Raw genomic sequence first — 12,809 nt, 5'->3', positions numbered from 1 at the left:
AGATTCAAGTGGAAGATTTTAGATTGACTGACATTCCATTGCTTGACTATGATTCGAAATACCGTGTGTGTGAACAAGGATCCAAGAACGTGGCGGCTTGGTTCCTCAAGATCAATGATCATCAAAGGGGCCTAGCATCAATACTTCTGAGATCTACAACCACATGCACATTCTCATTAGGATGCTAAAATATTATATACCTATGTTGGGTTGTAGAATGTTTAATAAATAAATTAGGTTATGATTTGTACAATTGTATGGACAGAACACAAGGAGCGACGTATACGCATCATTGTTGTTGTTACATGTACTGTTGTGTCTAGAGCCACTTGACTCATTATTGCTATCAGATTTAATTGAAGTTAATTCTTTTAGTGCGTGTGTTTTGCGGTAAATAATACTTCCTCCGATCCATAGTACAACTTTATACTAAAGTTGTACTAAATCAACGACACTTATTATGAATCGGAGGGAGTATTATTTACAAAAACATGCATTTAGGTCCGATTTAATTGAAGTTAAGTCTTTACGTGGATTAAATTAAAGAAGTCTTGATACACATGGGCCATCACAGTACCATCATATGCAATGTGCAGTTATAAACCATTACATAGCTTCTTTTTTACAAAGAAACCATTCCACGATATTCCTCAATTTATGTAGTTACGAATGGGCTCCTCCGTCTTTGACCGAGCTTCTGATGGATCAAAAGCATAAGAGAAGCTACAAATTAAAAGTAAGAACACACCAATTGTTGTAACAACTATGACAGTGAGTATTGCCAACTTCATTTTGTTCTTTCCCATAGTAGTGATGTAACGCTAAATCAAGTTGAGGTATTCGACCACAAAGCCAGCTCACTATTTACATCGATTGACATGTGACTAAGATTTCCAAAAGCATGCCCTTTTGGCACTTCGCCTTGCAACTCATTGAACGACTGGTCCAATTTTGATAGTTTTGTCAAATTCTGTAGAAATGCTGGCATCGGACCTGACAAGTTGTTGTGTAATGAACATGATAACTGCATTATGTGGTCTAGTTACAGATTTTCCGGTGGATGTGGAATGTTTGGAAATTGTGTAATGGCATTCGCTTTCTCCGCATTATGTGGTCTAGTCTACATATTTTCCGGTAGATGTTGATGGGTTTTGCTGGAACGTTGGTTACTTCTCTGTCCAGCAGAACATAAGTGTATGATGGAGCATCAACTGACGCTGATCGCCAAGAAAGAATCAGAGCTTCCCCTATTAACCTGCCTTTGAAGAAGAAGAGAAGACGAGAGACGGCCATGGCGGGGATGCCGGAAGCATGTGCTCGACGCTACCTTTTCTGACAGAGGTGCTTCGGTTGTCCTAGTTGGTCTTTTAGTTATATGAAACTAAAGATCCGGAGTTTGTTTTCTCTCGTCCGTTGTTTGTCTATTTTCTGTTTGCTGAAAACTTGTATTCATGTTTACGAGATGCACTATACGCATAATGTGCTTCTTTGGTTGAATGGAGCGGTGCGGAAGCCTGTTTGATCTTAAAAAACAAGTTGTTATGTACTAGATACAATTGATAAAAGGGCATCAATACTTCCAAGAGCCCCAGGAATACCACCAGACAAAGCAGGACGCCGTTGAGGTCCACGACTTTCGCCCGGTCAGCCTCATCCATAGCGTGGCAAAGTTGTTTGCTAAGACTCTGGCCAACCGGGTCACGCCTCACCTGCCTTTGTTGGTTGGAGCCCACCAAAGAGCGTGCATCAAGGGTCGGTGCCTGCATGACAACTTCATGCTTGTCCAGGGGATGGTAAGGAGGCTTCATGCTTTGAGGATCGACACAGTCCTTCTCAAGCTTGATATCACGAATGCCTTCAACACGGTGGATTGGGCCTTCCTGCTCGAGGTCCCGGAGCTCCGTGGATTCGGACCCTGCTTCAGGGTGTGGATCTGTGGCCTCCTGTCATCGCCCACGACACGGGTTCTCCTTAATGGGTTCCCTGGCGATAAGATCGTCAACAGGAGGGGTTTGCAGCAGGGTGACCCGTTGTCTTCCATGCTTTTCATCCTCGTCATGGATGTGCTGCACTGCCTTCTGGTGAAGGCGGAGGAGGAGGGGATCATTTCTCGCTTCGCGGGTGGTCTTCGACACTGGACGTCCCTCTTTGCGGACGATGTGGTCACCTTCCTGCGACCCACGTTGCACGATCTACGCGCGTGCTCGGCCATTGTCAGCGACTTTGGGGTGGCCTCGGGTCTGTGCACGAACTTCGTAAAGTGCTCGGCTCACCTGACCAGGTGCACCGAGGAGCAGCACGAGCTTGTGAGCTCTCAGTTGAATTGTGGGGGTTCTAGACTTCCCGTGCACTTACCTTGGCCTCCCTCTGAGGGTTTGCATGCAGTCTGTGGCCCAGCTGGCACCGCTGGTGGACAAGGTGGAGACGCGCCTGGCTTCGTGGAAGGCGCCTCTTTTGTCTAAGGGTGGCCGGCTCATTCTCGTCAATCCACGCTCACCTCGACGCCGGTCCACTCGATGATGGTGCTTGACTTGCCTGTGAAGACCATCAAAGGCGTGGAGAAGTTTTGTCGAGGCTTCCTTTGGAAGGGGAGGAAGGATGTACATGGTGGCAGTTGTGTGGTTGCATGGTCCTGGTTTGCATGCCCAAGTAGCTTGGCTGACTTGGCACCCCCAACCTCTCTCTCTCCTGAATGCAGCTTTGTGGGTGCGTTGTTGGAGGTGGCTTGAGAGAGTTGACGAGACCAAGCCGTGGCAGGAGCTCACCTTTCGGTCTTCGTAGATGGTTGATGCCATTTTCGAGGCTATCACTTCCTCTCAGCTTGGTGATGGTCGGAGTACTCTTTTCTGGACCGACAGGTGGCTGGATGGTGGTAGGATTCGGGATCGCTTCCCTTCGTTGGCGGAGGCAGTTCGCCCATGCTGAAAGATTGGTATGGTCGGCTAGAGGGGGGGGGGTGAATAGGCGACTAACAAATTTTATCTTTTTCTTTTATTTTCTTGAAAGATACAAATCATTTAAACCTAAGGCTCACTAGGTTCTCTAAAGTGAATGCAACCCTAGTATAAAGTGCAATAGCCGAAGCAATAATAGATAGCAAGACTGTAAAGGGTGAAAATGATACCACGCGCGGAGATGAAGATTTCACCGGAGTTCCACCTATTGGGGTCGGTTTATGTCTCCGTTTGGAGGAGTACTCTACCACAAAGGTAGAGGCGCCACAACGGCTCACTCTAATCTCCAACTCACCACACCACAAAGGTGGGATGAGCTCTCACAACACCACAAAGGTGAGGTGAGTTACACTAGTGGCTTCCTTGGGGGCGAAGTCCAAACCCTTACAAACTTGACCGAGGCTAACTCCACAACTTAATTGGAGGCTCCCAATCCAATCTCCGAGCTCTCAACACCAAGGGAGAGCTCAAAGCAACCACTTTCATTTAGGGTTCCCAACGACCCAAGAGAAACGAAATCCACAAAGCAAACAAGAGGAATCAACATTTTGGCTTGGTGAAACCCTAGATCTCAATCTTCTCCTCCAAATCTCAAAGTATTGGCTTGGGGGATCAACTATGGAGGGAGATCGAGGGAAATAAAGTCCTTGTGTTCTTGAGGAGAGAGAGAGAGAGGTTGTTCTTGGCTAAAGCTCGGGCAAAAGACCCGTTGGGGATGAAGGGGTATTTATATGGGGTCCCCAAAATCGAACCGTTATGCACTGCGGAGTGACAGGCCGGAACTTCCGGTCAGGAGCCAGAACTTCCGCGTATTCCTGGAAGTTCCGCAAAAGACCCGGCAGTTCTGCATTTTCCTCCGATTCTTACCGAGAGCAACCGGAGGTTGGGGCGGAAGTTCCGACCGGAACTTCTGCCACCTGGACTGCAGACAGATCACAACAAGTTTAATTTTGTTCCTTCTCTCTCAATTTTTGGGGTAGGATTTTTAGTGGGTGCAATTTGTGTAGTTGTGTACGTGAAATTGATTCACCCATTACCTTCCTTTGTGGATTCCCTCTTAATAGTACAGATGTACTACGACTCAAATCAAATCGAAAAAACCGCTAACACCGCTACGCTTCTTAGCATCTTGAGGGTCCACACCATCGTCTTGTGCCAATTTCTTTATAAAATCTGAAATACTTGACACACGATTAGATACACAACATGTTGTCTTCACCACCAAAACCACTTGGAAGAGAAATGCCCTTTCACACGCATCTTACGCACCCGTACGGTTCGGGATGGTGTGTTGGGTGCCTGGATCTCGGATGTGGGGACGGACTTGGACGCGGAGGCCATTGGTGAGTTTCTGATTCTGTGGGAGCGGCTCCTGCGATTCCGTCTTCCGGTGGGCGCGATACCTTCCTTTGTAACTGGACCAGTCATGGATCTTACTCAGCGAAATCGGCTTACTCCAACCTCTTCGCTGGGAAGATGACCGATCCGCTTGCCGTGCCGGTTTGGCACTCCAGGGCTCCTATGTGGTGTCGTTCTTCGCTTGGCTCGCAGCTCGAAACCGCTGCTGGACGGCCAACTGAGTGCAGCGGCGGGGTTTGCTGCATCCTGCTTGGTGCCCGCTTTGTGACCAAGAGCCGGAGACAATCTCACACATGTTGTTGGGCTGTGGTGGCGAGGCAGGTTTGGGGGCCCATTCTGATGATGTGAGGGCGCCTTTATTGGATGCCCATGGGCGACTCGAACATCCATGAGTGGTGGGCCTCCATTTCGGTTCCCCACGATACCCAGAAGGATTTCAGGACTGTGGTCACCTTGGCCTTTTGGTCTATCTATAGACACCGGAATGATATGGTCTTCAATGGCGCATCACCCTCCTGCTGGCAAATCCTCAGCCATATTCTTCAGGAGGCGGTTCGTTGGGAGCAACCTAGTCTGTTTAAGGGAAACTTTTCCTTGTCGGCCCTTAGGGTGAGCGGGTTGCCTGTAGTGACATAGAGTTTTCCAGGTTTCGTGAGCCACTTGTGACGTTGTAGCTGCATGACGGCGTTGTACCGGCCTTCTGGCCTCTTCTTCTTTAATCGATGATGTAACCGCTTGGTTGCATTCTGGAATAAAAAACTTCTTCAGATATTGAGCTATGCTTCCTACAAACGAGTTCTGATGCAGCAATAGATGCTCCAATATATTACCAGACAATTGGTTTCCTGATATAATCAGCTCATTAAATCTGCCAAGCGACCAACTTAAGTCAGTGGCCCAGACAACGAATTTCATGACAAGTCTAAATAAAAGGAAAGCATATGAAGCTTTAGAATCTCTTTTGGAATTGAACCACTGGGTCGATTCGTTGAGAGATCAAATACAAACAGATGCTTCAACCTCCCCAGGCTTTATTATATACAAAAATAAAGCATATTAAAATGCGTAAGTTTCACGCAGCCACGGATCCTTCCCGTACGTCTCCATAATCTCCGAATCAATGTGATACTTGGAAAACAAATTATTCTCACAATTAAGGAATTCTTCCCGTACATGCATAAACCCTTTACTCCGGCATGTGCAACAAGGTTGGCCAATTTTGTACTCCGTCCGTTCCGATTAAGTGACGTGGATTTGTATAAGAATTTATACAAATCCACATCACTTGTTTTGGTACGAAGTAGCAAAAATATATTAACTGTTGACTTGTGAAGCAAATCCCAGTGGCGCCGAAACTTCCGGCCGAACCTCCGGCCGCTCTCTGTTACTTTTCGGGAAATTGCGGAACTTGTTGCGGAACTTCCGGATATTCAAGAATATGAGGAACTTCCGGCCTCCAACCGGAACTTCCGGTGTGCCCATTATGGATCTGACTTGCCCTAATGCTCCTGCTATATATACCCCTTGTATGCCGCCGTTTTTGGGAGGAGTTGAGTTCGTGAAATCTTCCTGGCGTTGTAAACACTCTCATATAGTGAAATTTCGCTGGCTGGCGCCCGTGGTTTTTCCCTCTCGTTGTTTGAGAGGGTTTTCCATGTTAAATCCGTGTGTCCTTGTGCTGTGATTTCTTCTTCGTTCTTCGTTCTTGCTTGTCGCGTTCATAACAAGTGGTATCAGAGCCCCAGGTTCCGCCTAAAATTTGCGACATGTCTACCTTGAAGTTCGATTTGCCGCAGCTGGACTACACCACACGATTCTCGTTGTGGCAAGTTAAGATGCGGGCGATTCTTGCCCAAACTTCAGATCTGGATGAAGCGCTTGATTCCTTCGGCAAGAAGGATGAAAAGGAGTGGACTGCTGAAGAGAAACGCAAAGATCGTAAGGCTTTGTCTTTGATTCAACTTCATCTGTCCAATAATATTTTGCAGGAAGTGTTGGAGGAGAAATCCGCAGCAGCCCTGTGGCTGAAACTGGAATCGATCTGCATGTCTAAAGATCTAACCAGTAAGATGCATGTAAAGATGAAGTTGTTCACCCATAAGCTGCAAGAAGGTGGATCGGTAATATCTCATATAACTGTTTTTTGAGAGATAGTTTCTAACTTGCAAGCTTTGGAGGTTAAGTATGATGATGAGAATTTAGCTATCTTACTCTTATGCTCGTTGCCTAGTTCCTATACAAATTTCCGCGATTCAATTCTTTATAGCCATGACTCTCTAACCCTTAATGAGGTTTTACAAGCACTTAGACAGAAAGAAAAGATGAAGTCTATGGTGCAGACCGATGGGTCGTCGTCAAAGGCAGAAGCTCTGCAGGTTCGTGGCAGGACCGAGCAGAGGAATAACAACTACGGCAACCGAGATAAGAGCTGGGACGGAAAAGCTCGTTCAAAGTCCCGTGGAAAAGATAAGTTCTGCAGGTATTGTAAGAAAAATAATCAAGTCATTGAAGATTGTTATAAACTGCAGAACAAGGAGAAAAGGAACGGTACCTACAAACCGAAAGATAAGTCCGATGGTACTGGTAAGGCCGATGCCGTTTCTACCGAAAGCTCTGAGGGTGATTGCCTCGCTGTTCTTGCTGCTTGTGCTTCCCGTGATGATGAATGGATTCTTGATACAACATGTTCCTTTCATATTTGTTGTAACAAGGATTGGTTCAGTTCTTATGAGTCTGTGCAGACTGAAGATTTTGTGCGTGTGGGCAATGACAATCCTTGTCATATTGTTGGCGTTGGGTTCGTTTAGATCAAGACCCATGATGGCATGACACGCACGTTGAAAGAGGTGAAGCACATACCAAGCATGGCCAGAAATTTGTTCTCGTTTAGTACCATGGATTGTGACGGGTACAAGTACGCCGGAGGGCGTAGACTTCTGAAGGTATCTAGAGGTTGTCTCATTCACATGATAGGTGATATGAATTCTGCCAAATTATATGTTCTTAGAGGTAGCACTTTGCCTGGTTTTGCTGCTGCCGTTACACCTAATGATTCTGATGATTGTGCAAAAACGAATCTGTGGCATATGCGTCTTGGGCATATTGAGTGAACATGGAATGACAGAGTTGGTCAAGAGAGAGCTCATATGGCTGCAACTTGAGTAAGCTTGAGTTTTATGAGCACTGCGTTTATGGTAAGCACTGACATTTCTTCCGTTCATACCACCAAAGGCATATTAGATTATGTGCATGCTGATGTTTGGGGATCCTCCCGTAAGACTTCTATTGGTGGTGCTAATTATATGCTTACCATTATTGATGATTACTCAAGAAAAGTTTGGCCTTATTTTCTGAAACATAAATCTGATATTTTTGGTGCGTTCAAGAAGTGGAAAGCTATGATAGAAAAGCAAACTGAAAGGAAGGTAAAAAAATTGCGTACTGATAATGGTGGTGAATTTGTTTCTGATGAGTTTGAGGAGTTTTGCAGCAATAATGGTGTGGTTAGGCACTACACGGTTGCCCGTACTCCACAGCAAAATGGCGTGGCTGAACGCATGAATAGAGCCATCATCTCGAGGGCCCGTTGCATGCTGTCCAATGCAGGTTTGGGCAGACGTTTTTGGGCTGAGGCAGCTTCCACCGCATGCTACCTCATAAATAGGTCACCTTCTATTCCACTTGACAAGAAAACTCCCATTGAGGTATGGTCTGGTAAACCTGCTGATTATTCACAGTTGAGAGTTTTCGGTTGCAACGCTTATGTTCACGCTGATAATGGAAAACTAGAGCCTAGAGCTGTTAAGTGCATTTTTCTTGGCTACGGCTCTGGAGTTAAAGCTTTCAGGTTATGGAATCCTGGAGCTAAAAAGATTTTGCTAAGCTGGAATGTTGTCTTTAACGAAAAAGTGATGTATCATGATACTTTGTCAATTGATGCCTCTCGCATTGAAGAGGAGAGACTTAGAGTGCAGGTGGAGCACGTTGATGAAATTGTTGACAACGATGATGCTCAAGTTGATAATGGTAATGATGATGGGAACAATGATGATAATAATGATGATATTGTTCCACCCTCACCACCTGTTTTGCAGCAACCCACACAGTCTATTGCAGCTGACCGTCCGAAGAGAAATAAAGATCCTCGCCCACGTTTAATTGAAGAGTGTGATCTTGTTTATTATTCCTTGAATTGTGCAGAACAGGTGGAGCATGATAGTGAACCGGCCACATATAATGAAGCTGTTGTTTCCGGCGACCGTGTGAAGTGGTTGTCTGCCATGCAAGAGGAGATGCAATCTCTTGAGAAGAATGGCAAATGGGATGTTGTGTCCTTGCCTAAACAAAAGAAGGCCGTTCGATGCAAATGGATTTTCAAGAGAAAGTAGGGTCTGTCTCCTAATGAGCTTATGAGGTTTAAGGCAAGGTTAGTGGCAAAAGGTTTCAGTCAAATACCAGGCATTGATTACAATGATGTGTTCTCTCCAGTGGTAAAGCATAGTTCCATCCGTACTTTTTTTGGTATTGTTGCTATGCATGATCTTGAGCTTGAGCAGTTAGATGTGAAGACTGCATTTTTGCATGGAGAGCTTCAGGAGGAAATATACATGGACCAACCTGAAGGGTTCATAGTTCCTGGTAAAGAGAAGTTTGTTTGCAAGTTGAAGAAGTCACTTTATGGTTTGAAACAATCTCCTAGACAGTGGTATAAAAGGTTTGATTCATTTATGATCTCACGTGGCTTTAGTAGATCTCAGTATGACAGTTGTGTCTACATTCAATTGATGGATCACCTATATACTTGCTGTTATATGTTGATGATATGTTAATTGCTGCCAAGAGCATGAAAGTAATCACTATTTTAAAGGCACAACTAAGTAGTGAATTTGAGATGAAGGATCTTGGTGCTGCTAAGAAAATCGTAGATATGGAAATTAAAAGGGACAGCAAATCGAGGTTGCTATTTCTTAGTCAGCAAAGTTACATTGAGAATGTACTTCACCGCTTTAATATGCATGATGCAAAGTGTGTTGGTACTCTTATTTCTTCTCATTTCAAGTTGTCAGCGTTATAATGTCCTATTTCTGATGAAGATATTGAGTACATGTCACGAGTTCCCTATTCTAGTGTTGTTGGTTCCTTGATGTATGCCATGGTTTGTTCACGTACCGATTTATCATATGTTATGAGTTTGTTCAGTCGTTACATGGCTAATCCTGGTAAAGAACATTGGAAAGCTCTTCAGTGAATTTTCAAGTACCTCCGTGGCACATCCTATGCTTGCTTGAAGTTTGGCAAGACTGATGAGGGACTCGCTAACTATGTGGATTCAGATTTTGCTGCCGACTTGGATAAGAGGAGATCCCTCACAGGTTATGTGTTCACGGTAGGTGGATGTGCTATGAGTTGGAAGGCAACGCTGCAACCAGTTGTTGCTCAATCTACAACCGAAGCAGAATATGGCTATTGCTGAAGCTTGTAAAGAGTTTGTTTGGTTGAAGGGTTTATATGCTGAGCTTTGTCAAGATGTTTCTTGCATTAACCTGTTTTGTGACAGTCAAAGTGATATTTACCTTACTAAGGATCAAATGCTCCATGAGAGAACCAAGCACATTGATGTCAAGTACCATTTTGTTCACGACATTGTTGCACAAGGTAAATTGAAGGTATGCAACATTAACACTCATGATAATTTTGCTGATATGATGACAAAGCCTGTTCTTATTGCTAAGGTTGAGCTATACTCAAGCTTAGTTGGTATAACTGTTTAGCCCCTAGTGGCTGTTGGCGTCGAAAGTGTTTTCTTCGTTGTTCATGCTACAAGGAGGAATTTGCTATAAGAAAGAATTTGTCTCAAGGTGGAGTTTGTTGACTTGTGATCCAAATCCCAGTGGCCGGAAGTTCAGGCCCAACTTCCGGCCATTCCAGGCGCCGGAACTTCCGGCCGAACCTCTGGCCGCTCTCTGTTACTTTTCGGAAAATTGCGGAACTTACTGCGGAACTTCCGGATATTCAAGAATATGAGGAACTTCCGGCCTCCAACCGGAACTTCCGGTGTGTCCGTTACGGATCTGACTTGTCCTAATGCTCTTGCTATATATACCCTTTGTATGCTGCCGTTTTGGGAGGAGTTGAGTTCGTAAAATATCCCTGGCGTTGTAAACACTACCATATAGTGAAATTTTGCTGGCTGGCGCCCGTGGTTTTTCCCTCTCGTTGTTTGAGCGGGTTTTCCACGTTACATTCCGTGTGTCCTTGTGCTGTGATTTCTTCTTCGTTTTTTGTTCTTGCTTGTCGCGTTCGTAACATTAACGTCCTAGCCAAATCATGTTCATTTGATCCATCATGATTTGACACACTAAATCCTTATATTTTGGAACGAAGAGAGCAGTTCTTAGTCTTGTTTTAAAATCAAAATTTGTCGAGAAATCATGGTTGCCAGAAATCTTCGCCCCACTCGATTAAAATAAGTGGGCTTCGACTTTCGATAGCTAAAACCTTGACTATGAGACACCACTCACAAGAAGTCTTCCTCTTTACCTTCTTTGCCCTGGTCGTTGCCAGCGATTTTGAAACACAACACGCAAACTACGAGCTGCGAAAGCATCTACGTAGCACTCCATCATGGCGGCGGCGACCACCGGTGCAAGTGCGTCAGCGATAGAGAAGAAGACAACTGAGACAACAAGGCCGGCGATCACGGACATCGAGCCAACTCCACGGCCCCTTCCCCTTCCGCTTCCGCACGTCGTCCTGCTGGCCAGCCCCGGGATCGGCCACCTCACCCCGCTGGCCGAGCTGGCGCGGCGCCTCGTGACTCACCACGGCTTCGCGGCCACGCTCGTCACGCTCAGTACCGCCGGCTTCTCCGACGCGGCCGCTGAAGCCGCCGTGCTCTCGTCCATGCCAGCGACGGTCTCGATCGCCGCGCTCCCGCCCGTCGCTCTCGACGACCTCAGCCCCGACGTCGGCTTCGGCGCCGTCATGTTCGAGCTCCTCCGCCGCTCTCTCCCGCACCTCCGCGCGCTCATGCTCAGCTCGGCCAGCTTCACCTCCACGGCCGCGCTCGTGTGCGACTTCTTCGGCACCGCGGCTCTGCCCGTGGCCGCTGAGCTGGGCGTCCGAGGGTACGTCTTCCTCCCCAACAGCTTCGCGTTGCTCTCCGTCATGCGCTTCGTCGCAGAGCTCCACGACGATGCCGCTCCGGGCGAGGAAGAGTACCGTGACCTCCCGGACCCGCTATTCCTGCTCCCGGGCTGCTGTCTGCGACACGCCGAGCTGCCCGACGGGTTCCGGGACCGGGCCGACCCGGTATACGCGTACGTCGTGGAGGAGGCGCGGCGGTACGCCCGCGCCGACGGCTTCCTGGTGAACAGCTTCGAGGAGCTGGAGCCCGCCATGGCGGAGGGGTTCAGGTGCGATGCCGCGGAAGGCGCGTTCCCGCCGGTGTACGCCGTGGGGCCGTTCGTCCGGCAAAAAACTGGCTCTGAGGATGAAGAAGAAGAAGACGATGAGTTGGGTTGCTTGGAGTGGCTCGACCGCCGGCCGGTGGGGTCGGTGGTGTACGTCTCGTTCGGGAGCGGCGGCGCGCTGTCCGTGGCGCAGACGGCCGAGCTCGCTTTCGGGCTGGAGAGCTCCGGCCACGGGTTCCTTTGGGTCGTGCGGATGCCAAGCCTGGACGGCAACTGCTACGCGTTGGGGGCCGGTAGCCACGACGCCAACGTTAACGACCCGTTGGCTTGGCTTCCCGAAGGGTTCTTGGAGAGGACCAAGGACAGGGGCCTTGCCGTGGCGGGGTGGGCGCCGCAGACGCGCGTGCTGGCGCACCCAGCGACGGCAGGGTTCGTGTCGCACGGCGGATGGAACTCGACGCTGGAGAGCTTGGCGTCCGGCGTCCCGATCATCGCCTGGCCTCTGTACGCTGAGCAGAAGATGAACGCGGCCATTCTGACGGGAGTGACCGGGGTGGCACTACATCCGCCGGTGGGCCGGGAGGACGGCTTCGTCACGCGCCACGAGGTTGTGGCAGCCATCAGAGAGCTCGTGGAAGGGGACAAGGGGAGCGCCGTACGCCGCCGAGCCAAGCAGCTTCAGGAAGCAGCAGCACGGGCCTGTATGCCGGAGGGATCATCACGGCGGGCATTGGGTGAAGTGGCTGCCAAGTGGAGGGCCGAGCTTGGCAACGGGACTCGAGTGCACGAACTCTAGTCAAAATGATTCAACTACGAGACAGATGCAGAGGATCGAGGTCCTACAGAATTTGTACTACTCGTATCTACTATTTCGTGTGGAATAAGCATGCACCGTCATTGTTTGAAAAAACATGGCAACATCTTTTGATGAAAAAGGTGATGTAGGTGGCCTCCTTCTGCAGATGCAGAGCCATCTGGAGTTGTGAACTGGATAAAAAGCCCCTGCAATATGATTTGTCAAATGATTTTTCACGTAGCCATTATTTATTGGTGCAATGCAAGCTGCAAGGGGATATGCACAACT

The 12,809-nt window shown here is 47.8% G+C and overlaps 1 protein-coding gene across 1 annotated transcript; it reads left to right on the top strand.

The window, feature by feature from the left end:
- Positions 1-10,907: 10,907 nt before the first annotated feature.
- LOC100831044 (hydroquinone glucosyltransferase) lies at positions 10,908-12,807 on the top strand. The gene has a single exon (XM_003571111.4). The coding sequence runs from the start codon at positions 10,938-10,940 to the stop codon at positions 12,519-12,521; it is 1,584 nt and encodes a 527-aa protein (XP_003571159.1). The 5' UTR covers positions 10,908-10,937; the 3' UTR covers positions 12,522-12,807.
- The last annotated feature ends 2 nt before the right edge of the window (positions 12,808-12,809 follow it).

This window comes from Brachypodium distachyon, chromosome 3, assembly GCF_000005505.3.
Source record: "Brachypodium distachyon strain Bd21 chromosome 3, Brachypodium_distachyon_v3.0, whole genome shotgun sequence".
In the NCBI taxonomy this organism is placed as follows: Eukaryota; Viridiplantae; Streptophyta; class Magnoliopsida; order Poales; family Poaceae; genus Brachypodium; species Brachypodium distachyon.
Note: the sequence above shows the minus strand (reverse complement) of the source record. Positions and strands in the feature narration are given on the sequence as shown.